The sequence below is a fragment of the Danio rerio genome, chromosome 8 (assembly GCF_052040795.2).
Source record: "Danio rerio strain M-AB ecotype USA chromosome 8, GRCz13ab, whole genome shotgun sequence".
In the NCBI taxonomy this organism is placed as follows: domain Eukaryota; kingdom Metazoa; phylum Chordata; class Actinopteri; order Cypriniformes; family Danionidae; genus Danio; species Danio rerio.
Genome location: NC_141028.1, coordinates 61,622,501 through 61,649,757, shown reverse-complemented (window position 1 = coordinate 61,649,757; position 27,257 = coordinate 61,622,501). Strand labels below are relative to the sequence as shown.

The window sequence follows — 27,257 nt, the reverse complement described above, 5'->3', positions numbered from 1 at the left end:
ACATGTTACAGAAGACTCAGCTCTGTGTGTGTGTGCAACTGCGGTGTATAAATAGTCCAAGATGAGCTTCCAGCTGTGTGCACGTAATCAGAGTGATCCAGAACTGGTGTGTGAGTGAAGTGCCTGATAGGAAGTGTAGTGCAGTTTGGTGGCACAATTGTAGTTTGGGTATTAATGAGCTTTTCCAGCGCTGGGAATCAAGACAACTGTCAGATTATTTTGTTTGTGATAAGGAAAAGCTCACTCTATTTTGACTCATTATTTCCTAAATCAACACAATATTTAGTGCTTTTCTAATAAATGCTTCCTGATTTAGGAATTTTGAGATATTTGGACTAGAAACAGGACAATCATCTATTGCAGTGTCTGAGCAGGTTTTTCCACGCTGTGCCACGTTTCTCCTGAAAGAGTGATATCCTGACTGGTGTGTGATGTACTCTAATAATGCTGTGTTAAGCCAGACAGACGCACATCTTGTGTTGATTAGTGAAGTCAGAGGAAAGTTCAGTCTCTTTTTACCGCTCTCCCAGACTAATCCACTGTGTGACGTAAGACTATTAGTTCTGAGATATTCTGCCCTACAATGACAGTCCTTTACAATCATATATATTACAACATTACAATCATCTACTGATTCACAACATGGTTATCTGTCAAAATTTACTTACTCAGAAGCTGAAAAATTAACTTTTTTATTATCATAAAAACATGTGGCTCAGTGGTGTCGCACTGTGGCCTCACAGCACTCAGGTCTCTAGTTTGAATCTCGGCTGGGTCAGTTGGTGCTTCTGTGTGGAGTTTGCATGTTCTCCTCATGTTGGCATGGGTTTCCCCGGGTGCTCCGGTTTCCCCCACAGTCCAAACACATGCGCTATAGGGGAACTGATCAACTACACTGGCCGTAGTTTATAAGTGTGTGTGTGTGAATGAGTGTGTATGGGTGTTTCCCAGTACTAGGTTGCAGCTGGAAGGGCATCCGCTGTGTAAAACATATGCTGGAATAGTTGACGGTTCATTCCGCGGTGGTGACCCCTGATAAATGAAGGGACTAAGCTGAAGGAAAAAGAATGAATGAATTAGATAACATCTTCCAAACTCCTCAAGTGTTTTGGGTTTGTGTGTGAAGTAAGTCCCACACAGTTATATAGCGCTCTTATTGTGTATCCTCTCACTTTTCCTGCTATTTGGCGAATGAACACAACAGCGTTTTCTCTCAGTTCTCTCTGTGGTTGCACTGGTTTCAGAATTATTTTAGTCTTTCTCCTGCATCGGCAGCCAAGGTTTATTGAAAGCCCATTTTGTCAGCAGTGCAGTCTGCTTTAATTCCAGCCACTTCCTCTCAGGACGCCAGAGAAAAGAAAGAAGCGCCAACTAGGCTCTAGTGCTGTTTATGAAAAACTACTGTAGTAATTTAGTCTTTTCAATCCACACTATAGTAAAGTCTATTAAGCTGTATGTATTGTAGTGTTTATAGCTCTTTGTTACGGCATACTGTACTATTAACTATAGAGAACTGCAATAAATACTGTAGTATACTTTAGTTTTTACTACAGTAAACTGTTGCATTGTAATATAACATACCCTATAGCTGCAGACAAATATACAGTATTGAGTCATTTGTTCAAATTAACAATGTTGTGTTACCATGGCAACTGTAGAATCACCACAAAAGATCAATTACTATAGTTGTTGTGTTACCATGACAACTGCAGAATCACCACAACAGATCAATTAATATATTAGTTGTGTTACCATAGCAAAAGTAGATTCACCTTAACAGATCTATAACAGCTGTGTTACCATAGCAACAGTAGAATCACCTCAACAAATCAATTACTAAAGTAGTTGTGTTACCATAGCAACAGTAGATTCACCTTAACAGATCTATAATAGTTGCGTTACCATAGCAACAGTAGAATCACCTCAACAGATCAATTACTATAGTAGTTGTGTTACCATAGCAACAGTAAAATCACCTCAACAGATGTATAATAGTTGCGTTACCATAGCAACAGTAGAATCACCTCAACAGATCAATTACCATAGTAGTTGTGTTACCATAGCAACAGTAAAATCACCACAACAGATCAATTACTATAGTAGCTGTGTTACCATAGCAACAGTAGATTCACCTTAACAGATGTATAATAGTTGCGTTACCATAGCAACAGTAGAATCACCTCAACAGATCAATTACTATAGTAGTTGTGTTACCATAGCAACAGTAGAATAACCTCAACAGATCTATAAGTGTCGTGTTACCATAGCAAGTGTAGAATCACAGTTACAGTGCTAGTTACAGACTAATTACAGTGCATCACTACAGCATGGTTCGAAAACATACAGTAATCATGATAAATTACTGTAGTATTTTTAAATGTAGGATACCACAATACACTAGTGTGCTGTATAGTAAAAACTAAAGTATACTGACGTGTTTATTACAGTTCACTGTTTATCTGTTCACTATAGTTAATACTACAGTATGCTGGAGGAGCATTCATTAACAGTTGAGAGTTGTAGATACTGTAATATATAGATCACTGTAATACAGAATGTTTCAAACATTAATATTTACAATAAAGGACTGTAGTATTTCTTGATGTGCTATGATACATATAGAGTATGCTCTGCGTGAAGCGAAACGAAGTCATGCTTTCCACAAACTGTCTGGAATTTTGGACTCTGGCTGTGTGTGTGTGTGTACGTGTTTGTGTGTACATGTTTGTGTGTGTGTGTGTGTGCGCGTGTTTAGACTGTAGTTTAGGCTCAGATTACCAGTGAAGTGAATAAACTTGGACAGCTTTATGAAAGTGGGAGAGAGCACTCTCAAGATCAGCGTCTGAGTTCAAGTCCAGTCCAAATATCTTCTGGGATTACTATTAAAAAATGAGACTTTCTCCCCTCCCTTTTTCTTCCTGCCAGTTCATTACAGTGCACATTCTTATGAAGTCAAAACTGGAGAATTGCAGCCATCAGGCCTTTAGTTTGTCTCAAATTTAGCACAAACTGAAAAGAAATGCATGCATGCGTTTAGTTATTTGTTTGTTTGTCAGATGCAATATTCAGAATAACATCGGCCCTCCCATGTGACCAGATGCTACAGTAATTGATAGTAAATACTGCAGTGTTTTTGAACCATACTATAGTAAAGAACATGAACTAATCCATTGTGGTGATTCTACAGTTGCTATGGTAACACAACTACTATAGTAACTGATCTGTTGTGGAGATTCAAAAGTTTCTATGGTAACGAGACAACTATACTAATAATTAATCTGTTATGGTGATTCTACAGTTACCATAGCGACTGTAGAATCACAAAAACAGATCAATTACTATAGTTTTTGTTACCATAGCAACTACACAATCACCACAACAGATCAATTGCTATAGTTGTTCTTACCATAGCAACAGTAGAATCACCTCAACAGATCAATTGCTATAGTTTTTGTTACCATAGCAACTGCACAATCACCACAACAAATCAATTACTATAGTTGTTGTGTTACCATAGCAACTGCACAATCACCACAACAAATCAATTACTATAGTTGTTGTGTTACCATAGCGACTGTAGAATTGCTACAGCAGATTGATTTATGTATGTTATTATAGTACCCTTTAAAAAATCCAGGGTCGTCATTACTCAGTGTTGGGCAAAATATGGAAAAACCCAATATTTGTTTGTTTTTTTCAGTTAAATTTAAATTAAACATTTTACCCCAACAGTTAGGTTAGTCATTATTTGACCTAATGTTGGGATAAAACTGCCCAGCCTTATTTAAAGTATATGGTTGCAAAACACTACAGTATTTACTATAAATACCATTTTTCATATGGGCTTCTGTAAAATCTCTATCCTCTGGAAAGGAGCTGATAAAGCAGAGTGTTTTAAAAGCAGCAGACTCCACTCACACACACACTGATAGCGCAGTAAAGTCAGGATGGTTATTATAACTAGTGCAGATAGAGCCTATTTTTGGTGGGACAGGACAGAGGGGACATTCCTGCAGCGATTCGCTCTCAGAGCAGACTTTATTTCACACGCATTTACAAGCAGACATGCTTCTGCACTCTTGGCAGGCCAGACCTCCATTCTTATCCAATGGAAAATAATTGAAGGTGGAAAAAGGTATTTTGGGTCCAGGATAAGCTGACGGAGTGGGTCTCCTGAGTGACAGTGTTTTGGGGCCATCATCGTCTAGCTGCCTGGTTTAACTCTTGTGTTGTCTATAAATCAGTATTCTGCATTAGTTCGTCCTGAGGGTCAGAAATGAGCTGTCTTTACTAAACACTCAATATCATTCATTCATTCATTTTCCTTTGGCTTAGTCCCTTTATTCATCAGCGGAATGAACCAACAACTATTGGTGTAATGGTGTGGGGGAGATTTTCTTTGGGTCCATTAGTACCAATTGAGCATCAACGCCACAGCCTACCTGAGTATTGCTGCTGACCATGTCCATCCCTTTATGAGCACAGTGTCTCCATCTTCTGATGGCTACTTCCAGCAGGATAACGCAGCATGTCATAAAGCTCAATCATCTCAGACTGCTGAACATGACGATGAGTTCATTGTACTCAAATGGCCTCCACAGTGACCAGAGCTCAATCCAATAGAGCAGCTTTGGGATGTGGTGGAACGGGAGATTGGCATCATGGATGTGCAGCCGACAAATCTGCAGCAACTGTGTGATGCTATCATGACAATATGGAGCAAAATCTCTGAGGAATATTTCCAGTAGCTTGATGAATCTACGCCACCAAGGATTAAGGCAGATCTGAAGGCAAAAGGGGGAACAACATGGTACTAGAGAGTGTACCTAATAAAGTGGCCGGTGAGTGTTTACTACATATAATATGATCAGAATAACAATTGTTTAGCGATATGACCAGTAAATGTCTTCACAGTCAATCAGGATAATCACATCCATACCGCGTCGTTGGATTCAGGAACATACATCGTATAAATCTTTCTTCTGGACACAGTAATCTGTGTGTCGTTGGTTGATCCAAGTGTCTTGGGGAATATTTTGGCAGCTTTCCTCTTCATATTTGTGGTGCTCTCAGTTGATTGATAATGTTTCTGTTCTTTGTAGCACAGCAGTACATGACAAGACACTGTGACCTACATTTCACAACCTCCGTCTGCGTCCAGGACTGAAGACATTAATCGTGCCTCCAGATACAGGAGGACACACTGCAGACTTACAGCTTTTGACTTGTTGCTAGTCCAAAAATCGAACAAATCTTAAGAAGCGTTTTCTACACAGGTAAAACATTTTGTGTTGTTTTCCGAAATAATTAGTGAGTTTCTGCTTAAAACAAGCACAATACTCTGAATACTATTGCTTTCTTTATAACATAAAGGCATTCAGCTGACCCCACTGGCAGATTACTGTGCTTGTTTTAAGGAGAAACTCACTTCAATTTGACTCATTATTACTGAAAAGAACATAACGGGCTCTGTTTTAATGATCTAGGCGCAAAGTCTAAAGCTCATGGCACAAAAGCATTAAGGGCATGCCTGAATCCACTTCTGCTACTTTATTAAAACAGTCTGTGAAGCAGGCGCATGCTCTAACAGGGCTGTGCTGATTCTCTTCATGAGTTCTGGGTGTGTTTTGAGCAGAACCTGCATTAAACCAATCAGAGTCTCGTCTCTCATTCCCTTTAAGAGTTAGTTGCGTTGCACATGGTGCATTTGCTCTTTACATGGCGACTTTATAAGTGTAAAAACTGAACACTTCACTAGCGAGAACACAGTTAAACAGAGCATCTGCAGCGCAAAGATAAAGAACCAGCCTCCTCCATTCAGCCTCTTTACTTTACTCATTTACTTTACTCCTTTACTTTATTCCTTTACTTTACTCCTTTACTCCTTTACTTTATTCCTTTACTTTACTCCTTTACTCCTTTACTTTATTCCTTTACTTTACTCCTTTACTCCTTTACTTTATTCCTTTACTTTACTCCTTTACTTTACTCCTTTACTCCTTTACTTTATTCCTTTACTTTACTCCTTTACTTTACTCCTTTACTTTACTCCTTTACTTTACTCCTTTACTTTACTCCTTTACTTTATTCCTTTACTTTACTCCTTTACTCCTTTACTTTATTCCTTTACGTTATTCCTTTACTTTACTCCTTTACTTTACTCTTTTACTTTATTCCTTTGCTTTACTCCTTTACTTTACTTCTTTACTTTACTCCTTTACTCCTTTACTTTACTCATTTACTTTATTCATTTACTTTACTCCTTTACTCTTTTACTTTACTCTTTTATTCCTTTACTTTACTCCTTTACTCCTTTACTTTACTCATTTACTTTATTCCTTTACTTTACTCCTTTACTCCTTTACTTTACTCCTTTACTTTATTCCTTTACTTTACTCCTTTACTTTACTCCTTTACTCTATTCCTTTACTTTACTCCTTTACTCCTTTACTTTATTCCTTTACTTTACTCCTTTACTTTACTCCTTTACTTTATTCCTTTACTTTATTCCTTTACTTTACTCCTTTACTTTACTCCTTTACTCTATTTCTTTACTTTACTCCTTTACTCCTTTACTTTACTTCTTTACTTTACTCCTTTACTTTACTCCTTTACTTTACTCCTTTACTCCTTTACCCTTTTACTTTATTCCTTTACTTTACTCCTTTACTCTTTTACTTTACTCTTTTATTCCTTTACTTTACTCCTTTACTTTATTCCTTTACTTTATTCCTTTACTTTACTCCTTTACTTTATTCCTTTACTTTATTCCTTTACTTCTTTACTTTACTCCTTTACTCTTTTACTTTACTCTTTTATTCCTTTACTCCTTTACTTTACTCTTTTACTTTGGTGAAGTGAGGAAACGGTGGAAACTCTCTCCACTGAACTCCATTACCCCACATGTTTAATTTCCTTTGTTAAACACAAAGATTTGCTTCAGAACTATTTCTAAATTCAATTCTAATCTCCAGCAGAGAAATAAATGAACAATAATAATAAAGTGTGGTCAGAAAACTGAGTTATATCCAAACACACGTCCTGTTCTTATCCACATATGCTAATGCAGACGTCTCCAAAACCCTACAGCTGGACACATCTACACTTGTGTTTATTATAAATCTGCAGATAATCAATAACACTGATAGTAATAATCACATTATACAGATGCAGATGGTCATCAATAAACTGAAGAAGCCCCCCGAGGTGAAGAAGGCCTGGAGGCAGTGCTGTTTATATTAATGGAGAAAATCATAATTTCTGGATCATTTTAATCCTGTAATTGTTTTCTTCTGTACAGATTTTTGTGTGTTGCTGTTCATCCTGTGTGTATTCAGCAGTGTGTGTGTTTAGACCTGCATAGGTGCATAACTAACACACACTGCTGGACTTTAGAGCAGCTTTTAGTTGGTCAATGGTGCTGTTGGTCTATTTCAGCTCTTCAGAATAGCAGCGTTTCAACAATGCACCTTAACACACCTCCTTCATAGACCAGCACACACACATGAATCTGCAAAGTGCTGCAAATAGATTTGTTATTTAAACAACATGTCGCAAAATGTGAAAATTACTGTTGCACTGGTCTGAAAATAGCAAAAAATCGCGCCATATACGCCTTGTGCCTTATTGCGCCAGGTGTATGATTAAGAAAGAAAATGCTTCTTGACTTCAGAATTCTTCAATATTTGGACTAGAATCAAGACAAAAGCAGTAAGAGAGTATTTCACTGCTGTGTGCTCCATGAGCTGACACTGCTGACTGTAAATTATGTAACTCTGCTCGATCCAGAAAAAGGCCTTGAGAGGAACAGAAAGGTCTGAAATGCGGATGGGATACATTTATAGATTTATCGAGGCAGTGCAGTACCACGCCAAAGCAAACAGCTACACAAATAACCAATGCCCCGCTCCCATAAATCAGTCCGGCTCAAAAATCCTTGGACAAATAGAGCAAAACTCCCAGGGTCAGAAACACACGGGTGAGAAAACCAGCCTGACAGGAGCAGATCCACACTATCCTCACCGTACAGCTGCACTATATATGGTCTCAGTGTATATATACAGCTGAAGTCAGGATTATTCACCCTCCTGTTCAAATGTAATTCATTCATATTCATTTCTGTTTAACAGAGAGAAGATTTATTTCAACACATTTCAAGATGAAGGAAAGGAGGAGGAGAGAACGGCTTGTGCAGCTCTATGAAGAGTTAGCAATGTTTTCTTTTTTCTATTTGCATGTGTTTCCTAGAGTTGATCCCTCTCAGCCACCGTATCCAGCAGAGCCACATGTAAACCTCCAGACCTGCCACTGTGCTGAGAGTGAACTCCAGATCAGCACAGTCTGACCACAGATCAGTCTGCAGGAGAGATGCACTCCAGCCTGCCAGCATTCACTGGATGAACATTGGGATTTGAGCCTCTGAGTGGAGAGGAGTTATTAATATATCTTGGAAGAGTGGACGACAGTAGATTGTACAAAAGTGTTTCTTCAAGAGCGCGCTGGCACCGGTCCGCAAACTGCACAGGCTTTTTTTGAAGTGCATATTGGAAAGTCTAATAATGATGTAGAAGTACACAAGATTAAAACATATAACACACATGAAGAAAAACCCTGCAGTAAACTACTGATTTCATTTGCTGCGGCGATTCTACAGTTGCTATGGTAACACAACAGCTATAGTAATTGACCTGTTGTGGTGATTCTACAGTTGCTATGGTAACACAACAGCTATAGTAACTGACCTGTTGTGGTGATTCTACAGTTGCTATGGTAACACAACAGCTATAGTAATTGACCTGTTGTGGTGATTCTGCAGTTGCTATGGTAACAACAACTATAGTAATTGATCTGTCGTGGTGATTCTGCAGTTGCTATGGTAACACAACAACTATAGTAACTGACCTGCTGTGGCGATTCTACAGTTGCTATGGTAACACAACAGCTATAGTAATTGACCTGTTGTGGTGATTTTGCAGTTGCTATGGTAACACAACAACTACAGTAATTAATCTGTTGTGGTGATTCTACAGTTGTTATGGTAACACAACAACTATAGTAATCAATCTGCTGTGGTGATTCTACAGTTCAATAACTACAGTAACATAAACAAATGAGCCAATACTGTAGTTTTCTATAACTATAGGGTATATTATACTACAATAGACAGTTTACTTTAGCAAAAACTGAAGTATACTACAGTATTTATCCGGTCTTTATAGTTAATACTATAGTATGATGGAGCGTTCATTAACAAAGGGAAAATCCACTTCACTGTGGAATTGTTTTGTTTCATGTCAGTGAGCAGGATGAAGTGTTTTAATTACAGCAGACGTCGTTCATCATTGCGTCGCGTCAAGAGCATTGCGTTTTAAGTGCGGCGCGTCAAGTTCAAAGCGTTCACCGCGCGTCTTAGAGACATTTGTGAACGCAAAACCTCTCAGACTTTTAGTTTCATGAGTAGCTTCGTGTAGTGTGTTGTAACCCAAACCCAAGATTGGGGTAAAGTTTACATTCGCACATTCAGTCCTTCTCCTTAATATAATTTCAGAAAAGGATTGTTTGCAAATTCTCAATAGTGAAATAATATCATCAGCCAATGACAATCAAAGTGCAACACTGTTCATAGTCAATTAAATAGTGCTGATATTGTTTTAAAGTCATTCTTACATGCCAATTCAGACCCAATATTGAAGCAGCGCAATGCAGTGAACGTCACAACATGTCACTGAAGGAATGTGCGAATATAAAACCATCTTTACCTCAATAAACGCAAGCCGCTCTCTCTGACGCGTGTGCAAACTTATGCAAGAGTAAAATGGTGAACATACCTCGGGTCTCCGGGCGGGTACAGCCGCGGTCTCCAGCAGCAGGAGCGCAAACAGCAGCAGCCCGGAGAAGCGTCCGGTTCCCCGCAACATCTCTGCGCCGTCGCCCTTAGGAAAGCCGTGTAAAAGCTGAGCATTTATTTAACGTGTGTGTGTGTGTGTGTGTGTGTGTGTGTGTGTGTGTGTGTGTGTGTGTGTGTGTGTGTGTGTGTGTGTGATTATCCGGCTGGCCATGGGGATCCTGCCCGGTGCGCGGAGAGAAAGTGAGTGACCGCAGGGCTGCACACACACACACACACACACACACACACACACACACACACACACATACACAGAGACACAGACTCACACAGAGAGAGTGACAAACAGAAAGACACATATACACTCACTCTCACACAGACAGACAGACAGACCCACAAAGAGGGAGACACACACACACACACACACACACACACACACACACACACACACACACACACATTGTAATGCTATCAGCGCTGCACTGCTGCTTCATTTTTGGAGGATTAATCATCTTTCTCAAGACATCTGCTTTTGATCTGAGTCCTTCAATGCAGCAGCCCACAACTAAATACTACAGTAATTTAATCGTATACACTTATATTATATTTACCACACACAAACGATCTTACATAGAAATTTTGTCTCGTTTCCAGTCCAAATATCTCCAAATTATTAAATCGAGAAGCATTTTTAATCCATTGCCAGATTATTCTGCTTGTTTTAATCCAAAACTTTCTTCATTTTGACTCATTATTTCTGAAAACAACACAATATGCTTTACTTGTCTAGAAAATGCGTCTAGAGAGTTTGTAGATATTTGGAGACACAAACTCTGAGTAAGAAGAGCATTATTACTTGAGTCTGAGGGAGTTTGGGTGAACTGTCCCTTTAAATGACCATCTGAAGGAGAGTTAAGTAGTATAGCACACACACACACACACACACACACACACACACACACACACACACACACACACACTCACACGTTCATTCGTGTCTGTGTTTCTCTGTTGATGGGTTTTTGTCTTCACCACACTGACTGCTCCACCGATGATCATAAATAGTGCGGATGAGCACAAACCCAACAGAAACAGAACCACATTCTGCACACATTACAGAGTCCTGCTGTGGGGGAAGAGGAGACTGGATTGGCCTGCCTGCAGTCCTGACCTGTCTCCAATAGAGAATGTGTGGTGCATTCTGAAGCACAGATGGCGACAGCGAAGACCCCGTACTGTTGCCCACCTTAAAGGTTCAAGACACCCTGAAGTACTTTTTTGGAGTACTGGAGACAGCGTTAGCACCTGTCGGCATTAATGGTGGGGAAAACTGGATAATTTGGAGCTTTTTGTCAACTAATTTCATCTTCTGGGTTTAAAATAAATAATTATTGGCGTGGGATGATGCGTCGGTTTATCGTTATTATTCATACCAGAGTTTTCTTATCCTACGAGAAGACCCTGCTTCCTAATTATTCATGACAGTATGTGCTTTCCGTAGTAAGAATGATTCAAAGGGTCTATGCCAGTGCAGCCTTGATGATGCAAGCTGAGATTGCATCGCTCAGACATGCAATTTCCGACACACTGCACTCAATGCAGCTAGTGACGTCACTGTGACGGTAGGATTAGCCAACACAATCTCATAGCAATTCGTAACTTTTTCATTTAGTGGCTAATTCGTACAAATTCGTACGATCTAATTCGTACATTTTTGTACGATTTGCGTATCCCCCAATGACAGTTGGGTTTAGGGGTGGGGTTAGGTGCCACGCTTCCTTTTTAAAATCGTACATTTTCTCACGACTGAACTCGTATGAATTCGTACAAATTAGCCACTAAACTGCCAAAACGTAAAATACTTACATTTTCTCGTGAGATCAGGCTGGGTTAGCGGTGGGGTTAGGTGAGCACATTAAAAAGCATTGCATGCAGCTCAGATTGCATCTGCACTGATTATGCAGCCAGACCCTTCTCGCCCATGTAGTTTTGGGGCTCCCAGAGATATTATTAGGGGCCCATATGACCCCCCATTCAACAAGGTTATAGAGTAATACTCATATTATTTAATAAATTACACATTAATTGTGTGTTATTGACGTCTATCTCAAACATAAACCCCCACAGTAATGTAAAAACAGTAATTATTATTCATATTATCTATTAAATTACTAATTAAATTTTATTTTGTTAACACCTGCCCCCACCCCAACCCTCACAGAAATGTAAAAACAGTAATAATTGTTGTACAGTGTCAAAAATCGATGCTATCCAGTATCCACAGCTGTATCCCTTCTAGACTATCCAGAATACAGGTCTTGTTTCCACCCGGGCCGGATGTGCGGTTGCACACTGAAGTGCTGGACGAAAATGGCGCTGTGTGTCAGTGAATGTTGTTAAAGTCGTGAGTCTTTCTGCTGTCCGTGTCTTCTCTGCGATTAATAATGAAGATAAAGATGATGAAGATGATGAAGATGACGGTGTATCAGTGCTGCAGTGAGTGTGTGCTCGGCTGAAGCGCGTGTGGAGCAGGTATGATGATGATGATCCTCCATAATCTCGGATAATCTCTCTGACTAGCGCTAGCCTTTAGCAGACGCTCAGCACAATTAGCCTTGTTATTGATGACACACGATATAGGGAATATACTCATGATATAAGTCAGATATTGATGATATAGCGACAATATAGTGATCAACAGGTGGGCTCATACCTGAAGAACACCTCACACACACACCTGAGCTATAACCACTGTGTGAAGATCCTAATTCAGCATTATCATCATCATCATGATTTTATTATTATTATTTTAATCATAATCAATACATAAATGCTTCTCTTGCTGAGAGTTTTTGTCTTGTTTCTAGTCCAAATTTCCCAAAACTCTTAAATCCAGAAGCATTTTCTAGAGAAGCACTTAATATAGTGTTGTTTTCAGAAATAATGAGGCAAAATTAAGAGAGTTTCTCCTTAAAACAAGCTAAATAATTTGACAATGGGGTAGAAAATGTATGTGATTTCAAAATGAAATGTAGATTATTTTGCTTGTCTACATTTCAAAGTGAAAACAAGATTATTTTGCTCGCCCCATTGGCAGAAACTTGAGCTTGTTGTTTTTTACTTAAACCTAAACATGGTTATCAACAATATTAATAGCAGAATTCCTTAACATTGACTTGGTTATTGTACATGTTGTACATGTTTGCTGTATTGTGTTTTATTCTTGCTGGTTTTCATTATTATTATTATTATTATTATTATCATTATTATTATTTTTTTTCCCTTTTTTATAATGTAAAGCCTAACCAGGGACGAGGGCTGCAAATTAGCTTTATGCTATATGCCCTATGTACACAACATCGGTCATCTTTGTATAACAATGTCAAGTGTATTGTCCCTGTAAAATAAACAAGCAAATAAAAAAAATAATAATAATGTGTATAGCATAGTTAATAGCATGAAACAAAATGAAAAAATGACAAATTATCTATATGTACACACCAACAAACACACATGTACATATATATATATATATATATATATATATATATACGCTTACAGAAACCTGTAAATGAGTATAAAAGGGTGGAAAAACAGCAGCTATATACATAATGTCAGAGAAGTACATAGTGCCTAATAAGATAATTGTAAAACAGATCAAACAGAAAGAAAAGGTAGTTTGTTGTCACCTATATCTTAAGGCAGGGGTGTCCAAACTCAGTCCTGGAGGGTCGGTGTCCTGCATAGTCGAGCTCCAACTTCCTTAATATTATTTATTAAATTACACATTAATTGTGTTATTAACATTTACGCCTGCCCTAAACCCTCACAGTAATGTAAAAACAGTAATATTACAGAGTATTATTCATGTTATTTATTAAATTACACATTAATTGTGTGTTATTAACATTTACGCCTGCCCTGAACCCTCACAGTAATGTAAAAACAGTAATAATACAGAGTATTACTCATTATTTATTTAATTACACATTAATTGTGTGTTATTGACGTCTATCCCTACCCTAAACCCTCACAGTAATGTAAAACAGTAATAATACAAAGTATTACTCATATTATCTATTCAATTACTAATAAAATTGTATTTTATTATCGCCTGCCCTCACCCCTGTACAGGTCTTAACTCAAAAATTGTAGATTTTGAGACGAATTTCCCAGAAAACATGAAAAAGCTACCAATCATCACCCCAGCATTACATTTAGCACAAGCAGGTGAAGAAATAAGTTTCATTCTAAAATGTTTTATATGATTGAGCTTGTTTTAAGGAAAAACTTTTAAGTTTTGCCTTATTTCATCTGAATTTAAAAACAAAAGAATCTTTTTCACCTGCTCTAACAATCTTTTGATTTTTGGACTGGAAACGAGACGAAACAAAGTAAGAAAAGCCTTTTTTGCATTGTGATTGTTTAATTTCTGTACCAGAATACTGTCAAATAGTGCTATTCAGCTAGCTTGTGAAACTGTATTTGTCGCAATATTTATCAGAGAAAAATAAAACATGGCAGTATCAGATTGTTCCAGTATTGTGCAGCCCTAATGTGTACAATGTAATGGGTATGACAGTTTTTCACAACAAGGTACATTGCTGAGATCTCCATTTTCCTCAATGCTTATAAATCACAGCATGAGCTTTTTCCTTTTTAATAAAGTAAATCTGCGCACAGTGGGTTCAGGGATAGGGTTGAGGAAGAGGGACAGAATGTATAAATACAACGAGGAAATAAGTAAAGAACACGTCACCACTTTTCTCAGAAAACATTTTTCTAAAGGTGCTATGTGTTACCATAGCAACTGCAGAATTGCCACAACAGATCAATTAGTTTAGTTGTTGTGTTACCATAGCAACTGTAGAATCACAACAGATCAATTAGTTTAGTTGTGTTACCATAGCAACTGTAGAATTACAACAGATTAATTACTATAGTTGTTGTGTTACCATAGCAACTGTAGAATCACCACAACAGATCAATTACTATAGTTGTTGTTACCATAGCAACTGTAGAATCACCACAACAGATCAATTAGTTTAGTTGTTGTGTTACCATAGCAACTGTAGAATCACCACAACAGATCAATTACTATAGTTGTTGTTACCATAGCAACTGTAGAATCACCACAACAGATCAATTAGTTTAGTTGTTGTGTTACCATAGCAACTGTAGAATCACAAGAGATTAATTACTATAGTTGTTGTGTTACCATAGCAACTGTAGAATCACCACAACAGATCAATTACTATAGTTGTTGTGTTACCATAGCAACTGTAGAATCACCACAACAGATCAATTACTATAGTTGTTGTTACCATAGCAACTGTAGAATCACCACAACAGATCAATTAGTTTAGTTGCTGTTACCATAGCAACTGTAGAATCCCCACAACAGATTAATTACTATAGTTGTTGTGTTACCATAGCAACTGTAGAATCACCACAACAGATCAATTAGTTTAGTTGCTGTTACCATAGCAACTGTAAAATCACAACAGATCAATTACTATAGTTGTTGTTACCATAGCAACTGTAGAATCACCACAACAGATCAATTACTATAGTTGTTGTTACCATAGCAACTGTAGAATCACCACAACAGATCAATTACTATAGTTGTTGTTACCATAGCAACTGTAGAATCACCACAACAGATCAATTAGTTTAGTTGTTGTGTTACCATAGCAACTGTAGGATCACAAGAGATTAATTACTATAGTTGTTGTGTTACCATAGCAACTGTAGAATCACCACAACAGATCAATTACTATAGTTGTTGTGTTACCATAGCAACTGTAGAATCACCACAACAGATCAATCACTATAGTTGTTGTGTTACCATAGCAACTGTAGAATCACCACAACAGATCAATTACTATAGTTGTTGTTACCATAGCAACTGTAGAATCACCACAACAGATCAATTAGTTTAGTTGCTGTTACCATAGCAACTGTAGAATCCCCACAACAGATTAATTACTATAGTTGTTGTGTTACCATAGCAACTGTAGAATCACCACAACAGATCAATTAGTTTAGTTGCTGTTACCATAGCAACTGTAAAATCACAACAGATCAATTACTATAGTTGTTGTTACCATAGCAACTGTAGAATCACCACAACAGATCAATTACTATAGTTGTTGTTACCATAGCAACTGTAGAATCACCACAACAGATCAATTACTATAGTTGTTGTTACCATAGCAACTGTAGAATCACAGCAACAGATCAATTGCTATAATAATATTGACCTGAAAACTATGTAATGTCCCCACAGTTCACAAAAATAAGCCTGTGTGTGTTGTGATCGGCAGCTCTGGTCTCTGAAGCGCTCCTGGATGCAGGAGATGAAGCCGGCTGCGCTTTCGGGCTCCAATGGCCTGAATGGAGCTTCAGGATCGTCGGTGCGTGTCCCCTGCAGCCGTCTGTCCCGCGCGGGCCGCATGGCGCTGGATCTGCAGAGTAAGTGTGCTGCGTATGTTCTGGCTCTGCGGCCGTGGAGCTTCAGCGCGTCTCTCACGCCCGTGGCTCTGGGCAGCGCTCTGGCCTACAAGCTGGAGGGCTCGGTGGACCTGCTGCTGCTGCTGGTGTGCGCGGTGGCCGTGCTGCTGGTCCACGGAGCCGGAAACCTGGTCAACACCTACTACGACTTCTCCAAGGGAATCGACCATAAGAAGAGTGACGACCGCACGCTGGTGGACCAGATCCTGAAGCCGCAGGACGTGGTGATGTTTGGAGCGGTGCTGTACTCTGCAGGATGTCTGTGCGCCACGCTGCTCTACTTCCTGTCCAGCCTCAAACTGGAGCATCTGGCGCTCATTTATTTTGGAGGACTGTCCAGCTCGTTTCTCTACACCGGAGGTGAATATACCGATTGGCTTCCTTTAACTCCACTCGGGGCTCTTAAAGCGATTTTTATTGATTAACTGGAATGTGTAGGTCAGCATTTCCCAGCCCTGTTCTTTTCGGCACGCCAACAGTGCATATTCTGGAGGTCTCCCTTATCTGACCCAGGCTTTGGGGGATGTTCTGATGAGTTGATTCAGGTGTGTTTGATCAGGGAGTGGTTGAACATGTACTGTAGGTGTGGCTTCAGGAACAGGGTCGGCTGTGGTTTACATTGATTTATTTGAATGTTAATTAGGCGTGCGCTGATCAGAGCATTTGCATTGACTTAACATGTAAATCACTCGCGCTTGATGCGCGTGCCGCGTCTGGTGTAAACACAGCATAATAACTGTTTCGTGTGGACATGTGATGGTCAGAAGTAGGGTTGGGCCGATAGACGATGCCATCGCTGATGGCTGACAGACACCATGATGCTGAGCCGGCATTGCGATCCTCCGCCCCGCCCCCGTTACAAATTCACTCGCGAAAAACACACACTCAGGCCCCGTTTACACCAATAGGTCTTAGCTTTTAAATGGCATTAGAGAACGAAAACAATCCACATCCACTCTGGCGTTTCATCTAGCTTTTCTAAGCAGCCCTCCTTCCTTCCACACTACTGCTGGAAATGCACATCACGTGACCACACACACGCGCACTGTTTTGCGCTCGACAGCTGGTCCAGGCAGTCAGCGGGTCAGTAGACTGGTTTAATCTTTCGCCTTCACGCTTGTACTTAGTAGGCTTGGGCGGTATCCAAATTTTAATACCGTCAAACCTCCTCCATATTTTACACCGGTATTACCGTGCATAATAAAAAAAATGATGATGTAAGGCTCAGACCGCGTCACCAAACTGTTAGCTTGTGCCTAAACCATTCAGAAACTGAAGACCGGATATGCCACCTTAGGTTCACGGTCATACACACACACACACACACACACACACACACACGCACGCACAGAGAGAGAGAGAGAGAGAGAACCAAGCGACGCACAGCACCGCAGCACCGATCTAACAATATCGCTCCTGAGCGAGCGAGCACGCACCCGCTCCCTTTCAAATTAAACTAGAGGTACCGACCGCTCCCGCGCTTTATACGGAAATTCATCCTCTAGTTCATATTTCCACGTCTCCCTTCTCGTTCGGTCGAAACTGGAAATACTGCCAAACTGCAGGTCACTTGGTGCGTGACTCGCCACCTCACCTCTCCCTCCCTCTCTCTCTCCTCCACACTGTCCCGTGATGACAGTCACGCATACGTATTTGTGGGCATTAAATAAAGGATATTTAATATTTAACACTTGTCTCCTATTTAAGACACTGCTGGTGGTTTCCTGTTGGTTGTGCACCTTTTTTACCAACCAAGATTGTGGACGCCATTATAGCGGCACAGATCACTCTGCCTGTTCACGAGTCATCATGTGTGCAACCAAAATTTGGTTATGGGTTAAACAATGAGCATGTAGGTTAGGTAGTTAAAACGGCAGGCTACAAATAATTAAGTCATAATGAATAAATGATTTATTCATAATGAATTCACCGCCGCCTATGATGATGATGACCATGTCATCGTCCATCATAATGTTCCATGTTAGACATCGTATGATGCCATATTGGTCGACATCGCCCAACTCTAGTCAGACGCAGCTTTACTGAATATTATAGATGAAACTGATGTTAAAAATTGGTAAGAAGCAATGCAATTTAGAAACATTGCAAATGTCTGAGGAGGAATTCAACATGTCTGGAGAGCACACTATCCAAATTAAAGGTGAAAACCCCCTAAAAATATTAATAATAATAATAAATGAAAATATAAATATTTGCACAGGAAGACGAACTATTTTGAGCAGAAACGCCATTAAAATGTGTGTGTGTGTGTGTGTGTGTGTGTGTGTGTGTGTGTGTGTGTGTGTGTGTGTGTGTGTGTGATCTATCTCTGTGCAGGAATCGGGCTGAAGTATGTGGCTCTGGGAGACGTGGTGATCCTCATCACCTTCGGGCCACTAGCGGTGATGTTTGCTCATGCGGTTCAGGTGGGATACCTGTCGGTGCTGCCGCTAGTGTACGCCGTGCCGCTAGCGCTAAACACTGAAGCCATCCTGCACAGCAACAACACGCGGGACATGGACTCAGACAAGCAGGCGGGCATCGTGACCCTGGCCATCCTGCTGGGACCCACGCTCTCATACGTCATCTACAACCTGCTGCTGTTTGTGCCCTACCTGCTCTTCTGCATCCTCGCCACGCGCTACACCATTAGCATGGCGCTGCCGCTGTTAACGCTGCCCATGGCGTTTCCACTGGAGAGGCAGTTCCGGTGCCGGTGTTACGCCAAAATCCCGCAGAAAACAGCCAAGCTCAACCTGCTGATGGGACTGTTCTACGTGTTCGGGATTATCTTGGCTCCGCAGGGCAGCCTGCCGTTATTGTGAATTTCTTTTATTTGTTTTAAATGAGTTACTTTTGTATTTATAGCAGAGCTAATTTAAAGTGGAAAGACGTTCATTTGTTGTTGTGGATTTGTTTTGTTTTTTGGGGGGAGTGAGCAGCTACTGCACTGCAGAACGTTACGAGGGGAGAATTAAAAGCTTCTCCTACTCTGAGCTTTGGTCTTGATTTGAGCTTTTGTAGATATTTAGACTAACAACAAGACGCACAAATGTTTGTGTTGAGTTTAGAAAGATAAAACACTCCAAATGAAGAGAGTCTTTCAATAAAACAAGCCAAATAAATAATATAAATAGAAATAAATAATAATAGTAACTTTTAAAAAAGATTATTTTGCTTGTTTTCATGAGAAACTCTCTTCATTTTGACTCGATATTTCTTAAATCAACACAATATTCAGTGCTTGTCTAGAAAATGCTTCTTGATTTAAGAGTTTTGAGATGTTTGGACTAGAAACAAGACAAAAACAGAGTAAGAAAAACATTTCCTGCAGTGTAAAGTGCATAGGCTGTCCAGGACATCAGTGTTGTAAAAACAGAGCAGTCTGTGAATGAAGAAATGATATATATATATAGTTTACTAGTGGATGAATCAGCGTTTCAGATAACCTAAGGGCCGTTCTGAGTAGAGATGATTATTTTGTAATTGGATTTGATTGTATGATTTTGTTTTATAAAAACTATGAAATCCGTCAGAACTGAAGCACAAGCTCTTGGTGTGGTCAACGGTTGCTGTTCTATTTGAGTAGCTTTGGCATTAAATTAAGTCATTGTTTAGTTCTAGTGCCATTGACTTTGTATGACGTTTTCAATTGACTTTTGTTTATATTTTTTTGCCAAATGAACGACCCTCCAGACTGCTCAATCCACAAGAAATCTTTAGTCAAATAAAATCGATGCTCCTCAGCTGGATCTTAAATGATAGACAGAATGCGGTACAGGACTCTTTTTCCCAAAATAAATCATTTACCAATGTAAGTGTTTTTCTTGTTCTTCTGCAACTTTTCCAGCCCTGGTGCTGGTTTTATTAGTGATGATCTCTCCCTCATTAGCATAGCACAATAGTCTTGTTTGTTTGAGTGTGTATTCATGAGCTTTGTGCATTTTATAAATCTACAAAATATAAAAGAAAATAACAATACATAAACCTGTAACAGAACACAGAGGGACAAATGCACATGAAAGCAAAATATAATTGAGCTGATCATTAATGCATTCATTAAAGTAATTATGGTGGCTTGAGAAAGCAAACATCCTACTATACTACACAACATTCTTCCGTATTCTTAGACTATTTTAAGAACACATCTACTCCTAGACCGTTCATACTACAACCCCCAAACTAACTCCAGACCTCCAAACTATACTGAATTAAGCTGCTATATCTTTTCCAACTGATCCGACTGACGGTTTTCCCAAAACTGAGCCAGAACATTCAGAAAAGTCCCATTGACTTAACATTGGACCAAATTTTGTAACTTCATAACTTTAGCCAGACTTACAGACTTAAGGTTGGGCTCATTTAACTCAGACTACCAATTCCAATCACTGATGACCTTTCAACTAGCCACACCCTAGCGACCATAGACTTCCATTGTAAAAAAAAACTGCCATTGACTTTACATTGGACATACTAATCCAGGGGTCACCAATCTCGGTCCTGGAGGGCCGGTGTCCCTGCAGGGTTTAGCTCCAACTTGCCTCAACACACCTGCCTGGATGTTTCAAGTATACCAAGTAAGACCTTGATTAGCTTGTTCAGGTGTGTTTGATTAGGGTTGGAGTTAAAATCTGCAGGACACCGGCCCTCCAGGAACAAGTTTGGTGACCCCTGTACTAATCCATACTTGAAACTTACTAGCAACATGCTCATACAACATAGTTTATACTTGAAACATGCTAGAAACATGCTAATTCATACAAAAGCTTAACATAATTTATGTTAGCAACTGCCTAGCAACTACTCAGAACACCTTAGCAATCAGAACACAATCACTTTTGTTGTCATTTTGACATCAAGATCGTCACTCGGCTGTTGAAATTATCAGGGTAAACAAAATCAGAAAGTATGATGAACTGAACTGAAAAGAAAGAAAGAAATTAAGCCATTTTATTAATCATAATATGTAAAGTCTTTAATGTGAATTAGATCTGCAGAGATGATAAGTGTAACATATGGAACGACAACAAGATGGCGAACGAGGACCGTAGTGATAGAGCGCAGATCTGCCCATGCGCATGCGCACTGCTCCGCTTCGCGTCAGTAATTCACCTTATGTCGTGTATTGATGTGTCACGCTGGTTCTACATAACCTACATCTAAATAGCAGTCGTTAAAACAAGGCCCATTAATTCAAAGATTCTCGGTAGCTGTAGTGATTCTACAGCTGTCCACTACGGAAAAGGATGCGCTCATGAATGTCAATCATATCAATCGTCGTTGCTTGGTAACCATTACGGAGCGTCACATCATTCATATTCAGAAGATCCCTTCACACCACGGTTACTCTATCAGAGATCAGCGATTGTGACGCTTTTAACGGTCATCAGCATCATAAGTCCTGGAAAGTGTTTAATATTTTGATTTTAAGTAAACTTATGTATTTTTGAAGCTCTGTGTTATATAATCTTTGCCAAAAAAAAAAAAAAACGAGGTGTTTCTATACATCTATAAGCGAAGCATATCGAGCAAATATTAATGCAATGTTTGTGTTCGTGTGTGTGTGTGTGTTGAACTCTGCCGTTCACTGCATGCGCTTTAAATTTAGCCAAACGTGACGACTTCCGGTGCCGAGAAACACGGAAATAAAAAGACGGTCCATCCTTCGCCATAGTAGGGTTTTTAAACTGCGGGATGGGTTTGGTTTGTTGCAAGAAGGCTATAATATTTAATATTATTGATTATAAAATTACCCATTAATAGTATTTTATTAACCTCTACCCCTAACCCGAACCCAATCATCACAGAAATTAATCCCAGTGCTATTCATAATAATTAAATGACCAATTAAACAGCATTTAATAAACACTTACCCTACCTGAGCCCTAAACAAACCCTCACGCTAACATTAAAAATAGTATTATTGCAGTACAGTGTCACTAAAACTGATGTGGGAAGCGGCTGCGGTGACGTCAGCGCGTGGGCGTGTCCTCCGAGAACCCGCCGCCACTGCTGCTGCTAGCCGAACTAGCGCTTCTTCTCGGATGAGAGTCTCCAAACGCCGCGGTACCGATGCGATAATTCTGGTTTTCGTGTGGATTTACCGGTGAAGTTCTGGCGGAAGCATTAATGTTGTCGACAGGTAAGCGCCATCTGATGCGCGCACCCACCACGCTCGTGCTCGCGCTCCGGCCGAGGCGCGCTCACATCACGGCGGACAGATGGCTGTCGCACTGTTTACTTCTTTTGTCTGATTATTCATCTGCATTTGCATGCTATATGGATTTATTGAGCATTTATCTATTCATCTTGCCCCCCACAGTCATCCTGTGAACTATCACAGCTAGCAGTAAATCACTGTTCTGTAGGAGCAGTCAGTCGTGCGTGCCTGCTAATAATAATACAACACACACACACACACACACACACACACACACACACACATACACACACAAGATATATAGGTATATTTACATTTATTCAGGTTTATGCATTTGGACTGCATGGTGGTTCCATTTGAAGTGCAGTGGTGGTATAATGATGGTGATAGCATGGTATTTCCATGTGCATATATTTGATTTCATCTACAATTTCGTTCAAGTGCCACCCTTGTGTATGCCTCAGAACATGCTTTTAGTGCTTTGTGTGTTGAAATGTTGACCTGAGTCATGTAGGTTGTTGGTTGTTTTTAATTTAGCTGTAGTCGGGCCCTGTCAAATCTGCTCTCCCTGCCCACAATTACATGTGATCCTTTTCCACTTTAAATGTTATTTCTTTTAGTTAAGTGTTTTTTTTTTTTTTGGTTGAATTTTTTCCTGCACATTATTTGACATACATGCACACATGCTGAAAACATCACCAGCGCCATGCATGCACGCTTCACCCACAAAATACTATACTAATAGTACATACATCCTATAGTAATACTGACTATTATAAAATAATATATTAACTATTGTAGTGTTTTTGAACCTTAGTAAAATACTTTCTTTTATTTAAATCTGTTGTGGAGATTCTACAGTTGCTATGGTAACAACAATTATACTAATTAATCTGCTGTAGTGATTCTACAGTTTCTATGGTAACAACTAATATAGTAATTGATCTGTTGTGGCGATTCTACAGTTGCTATGGTAACACAACAACTATGTTAATTAATCTGCTGTAGGGATTCTACAGTTGCTATGGTAACAAGAAAACTACAGTAATTGATCTGTTGTTGTGATTCTACAGTTGCTATGGCAACAACAACTATAGTAATTAATCTGTTGTTGTGATTCTACAGTTGCTATGGTAACACAACAAAACTAATTGATCTGTTGTGGTGATTCTACGGTTGCTATGGTAACACAAGAACTACACTAATCAGTTGTGGCGATTCTACAGTTGCTATGGTAACACGACAACTATAGTAATTGATCAGTTGTGGTGATTCTACAGTTGCTATGGCAACAACAGCTATAGTAATTGATCTATTGTGGTGATTCTACAGTTGCTATGGTAACACAAAAACTAAACTAATTGATCTGTTGTGGTGACTATAGTTGCTATGGTAACACAACAACTACACTAATCAGTTGTGGCGATTCTACAGTTGCTATGGTAACATGACAACTACACTAATCAGTTGTGGTGATTCTACAGTTGCTATGGTAACACAACAACTAAACTAATTGATCTGTTGTGGTGATTCTACAGTTGCAATGGTAACATGACAACTACACGAAACAGTGGTGGCGATTCTACAGTTGCTATGGTAACAACAACTATAGTAATTGATCAGCTGTGGTGACTACAGTTGCTTTGGTAATACAACAACTACACTAATCAGTTGTGGCGATTCTACAGTTGCTCGACAACTACAGTAATTCATCAGCTGTGGTGATTCTACAGTTGCTATGGTAACACGACAACTACAGTAATTGATCTGTTGTGGTGATTCTACAGTTGCTATGGAATAGCAGTCCCTATGCTATGCTTATGCTTAGCCACGCCCCCTCCAACCATTAGTTTGCTGTGAGTGAAAGATGAGAGGCGGAGCTCAAACATAAACCCCACCCCCATAATGCATCACCATCATACTGGAATAAAAGTCGGCAGCAGCTTCTGGATCCTGCAAAGTTGAATAGTGATGGAAAACAGTGGGTAATTGTGTTCTGCAGTTCTGAAGTGCTCCTGCTCACCCATGGAAGAATACGATCGTGAAATGTTGATGCAAAACTGCCAAGAGTATATTAGTCTTACTTTTAGATCTGGACAGGACTGGACTCTGGAGTGACGATGAATGGCTCAGAGATGATATGAAAGCTGAATATTTTTGCAGCTCTCATGACTGATATGATGAGATGTGTCAGAAAGCCGGTGTATGACTGTTAGTCAGCACTTCCTGATCCTGGAGAAAAGTGTGTGTGTGTGTGTGTGTAGACAGTGTGTGAACGCTTCTGATCTTCTTCCGTGTTTGCATATATTCAAAACATCCCACACACAAGATGCTGACGTTGAGTTTATGTTTACTGAAAGTGTCTGACATGTGTTGGGGATTTCAGCGTTGGCTCGTTATATTATTTCAGCCATTGCACAGATCGCTTGTTTAACGGGATCATTCAATCAATCCTTTTCTTTAGCTTAGTATTTTATTCTAAAGAGGTCGCCACAGTGGAATGAACCGCCAACTATTCCAGCATTTGTTTAATGTAGTGGATGCCCTTCCAGCATCAACACAGTACTGGGAAACACCCATACACACTCAATCACACTCATTCACACACGGCCAGTGTAGTTGATCAGTTCCCCTATAGTGCATGTGCATGTGAAACCGGAGCACCCGGAGGAAACCCACGCCAACACGGGGAGAACATGCAAACTCCACACAGAAACACACACTGACCCAGCCGCTTTTATTTTGTTATTTTTCATCCTCTTGAAGAAATAAAGTCTCCGGGGTGTTTTTCTGAGTGATCTTACAAAATCTGCTGACAAATTTCAAAACATCCCGGCATAAATAATCAACTGCAAAATCGGGAACAAACGCAAACTTGTTGAGCGCTGATGTGCTCCATCACATGCACACGCCGTGATTAAGAGGTCTCATGATGCAATCTCATGTTTTTGAAGACGTTTGTGCATTTACCACAATTTCTGTGTATCGGAGAGCAGATTTCTCCAACACATGAATAATCATAACAGTGTTAATAACTCATCTCTAATAACTCATTTATTTTCTGGTTGTCATGATGACAGTAAATAATATTAGACTAGATATTCTTCAACACACTAGTGTTCAGCTTACAGTGACATTTAATTAGGTTAACTAGGCAGGTTAGGGTAATTAGGCAAGTCATTGTATAATGATGGTTGGTTCTGTAGACCAGGGTTTCCCAAACTTTTCCCCCCACAATGACAATACCAGTGATGGGCGACCCCCAATATCCTCTGAGGTGGTTATAAACACAGAAACTTTGCATGCAATTGCGCACACACAATAGACCTGAATCTATTCTTAGTTTATTTTGTTATGTTTGTCAGTGCTGTAAATGTGCCAGAAAGTTTAACCTGGTGTTATAAAATCAATCTGCTGCATCTGACGCTATTGCTGTGTCTTTAATATAATGATTACCCTAACGGGTCGCAATCCAGTAACTATAAGCTACTATAGTAACTATACAGTAACCAGGATGTTTTCCAGCTGTGGCGGCATGTCTTTTTTACACAGATCTACCTGTGGTGCTTACTCAATGACAAATATCGTGAGCGCAGTATTAGAAGTGGAGACTGCATTAATGTAATAGCCTACAAACATGCGAATCTCTGAGCTTGCGTGCCGATTTTGTCTGCTCGTGCACAAAACTTCTTGCACGCCCCCTCAAATGTACGCTGCACGAGCGCAGATCTTCTTGTGCGCTCTCAAATGAACGCTGAAGAAGTGCGATTTAGTGCGTTTATCTAACGAGTATGTCTCCAACATTTATTAGATCTGCTAGCACTATATTTTAAATGTCACTAATAGACCTACAGAGCGACATTAATGCGTCCTGAAGTCAAGTGAAACGGCTGTACGTTGTGTTTGCTGGCATCACGCAACTGTCAATAAATCAGTCAGTCAGCATGTAACCTTAAAGAGTTAAACAAACAGCGCACAGCGCTACTTCGGCTACAGGAAAGTTCGCACTGTTATATTCGCTTCTGTTATTTTAATAAAATAAAAACACGACAATGTTTTGAATGAGAAGCTGTAATGTAGCAGTGGTGGGATCAATGTTGGCGTGGCGCCCCGCCATGGACGAATGAATGTAGCGGAAACCATGTATAGGATAAAGTAACTAAACGACTATTTTTTATTTTCAGTAGCTTATGGATAGAAGATGGTTATTCTTATGGTTTAATAAAAATAAATAGATTTTTGGAAATCAGCAGGCGACCCCCCCCCCCTTCATTGTCCTGATTCCCACTTTGAGAACCACTGCTGGAGACTATCGAAAACAAATATAGCTTAAACGCGCTAATAATATTGTCCTTAAAATGGTGTTTAAAAAATTAAGAACTGCTTTTATTCTAGCTGAAATAAAACAAATAAGACTTTCTCCAGAAGAACAAATATTATCAGACACACTGTGAACATTTCCTGAATCTGTTCAACATCATTTGGGAAATATTTAAAACAGAAAATAAATTTAAAGGGTGGCGAATTATTCTGACTTCAACTGTTTAAGTCACAGACCCAAAAATATTCCTGATACAAGTCAATACTCGATCATGAAAATGTAGTATACATTATACACTTTACATCTGGAGCAGATTCGGTACTGTTTGAAACTAAAACATGAGCAATTTGACAAAATCTGGCATCCTTTACCTGTTAACTTGACAAAAACGTCATGCACTACTGCATCATTCATATGTA

The 27,257-nt window shown here is 39.5% G+C and overlaps 3 protein-coding genes and 1 long non-coding RNA gene across 23 annotated transcripts in view; 3 read left to right on the top strand and 1 right to left on the bottom strand.

Annotated features, from left to right (window-relative positions):
• mmp23ba (matrix metallopeptidase 23ba) overlaps positions 1 to 27,257 on the bottom strand; it is a 568,642-nt gene that overhangs the window by 8,508 nt on the left and 532,877 nt on the right. For 9 of the 19 annotated variants that reach the window (XM_087265679.1, XM_087265662.1, XM_087265673.1 and 6 more), the window contains exon 1: positions 9,828 to 9,935. The exons of 1 other annotated variant lie outside the window; for it this stretch is intronic. Coding sequence is in view for 5 of the 18 variants with exons in the window: in XM_087265662.1 (XP_087121788.1) it covers positions 9,828 to 9,917 (90 nt within the window). In the remaining 13 variants the exon portion in view is untranslated. Of the gene's footprint in view, positions 1 to 123; positions 1,452 to 4,442; positions 4,785 to 9,137; positions 10,182 to 27,257 lie in introns of those variants that run through there. 9 more of the 19 variants (XM_087265669.1, XM_087265677.1, XM_087265676.1 and 6 more) reach the window with 7 other exon arrangements.
• Positions 2,327 to 8,608, top strand: LOC141375947 (uncharacterized). Its single transcript, XR_015498648.1, has 2 exons — positions 2,327 to 4,841; positions 8,130 to 8,608. It is a non-coding gene; the product is annotated as an uncharacterized LOC141375947 (long non-coding RNA).
• On the top strand, positions 12,173 to 20,175 carry ubiad1 (UbiA prenyltransferase domain containing 1). Its single transcript, NM_001199726.3, has 3 exons — positions 12,173 to 12,376; positions 16,171 to 16,717; positions 18,695 to 20,175. The coding sequence occupies exons 2-3, from the start codon at positions 16,195 to 16,197 to the stop codon at positions 19,180 to 19,182; spliced, it is 1,011 nt and encodes a 336-aa protein (NP_001186655.1). The 5' UTR covers positions 12,173 to 12,376; positions 16,171 to 16,194; the 3' UTR covers positions 19,183 to 20,175.
• The window catches only part of mib2 (MIB E3 ubiquitin protein ligase 2), a 58,076-nt gene continuing 53,170 nt past the window's right edge, over positions 22,352 to 27,257 (top strand). Inside the window, exon 1 of one of the 2 annotated variants that reach the window (XM_087263513.1) lies at positions 22,352 to 22,499. In XM_087263513.1, coding sequence (XP_087119639.1) covers positions 22,487 to 22,499 — 13 coding nt within the window. In that variant the 5' untranslated portion in view covers positions 22,352 to 22,486. 2 annotated transcript variants of the gene reach the window in all.

Coding starts and splice junctions, on each gene's coding strand:
- ubiad1 (NM_001199726.3), top strand. CDS start 16,195: ATGCAGGAGATGAAGCCGGCTGCGCTTTCGGGCTCCAATGGCCTGAAT. Junction 16,718..18,694: donor CTCGTTTCTCTACACCGGAG/GTGAATATACCG, acceptor ATCTCTGTGCAG/GAATCGGGCTGAAGTATGTG.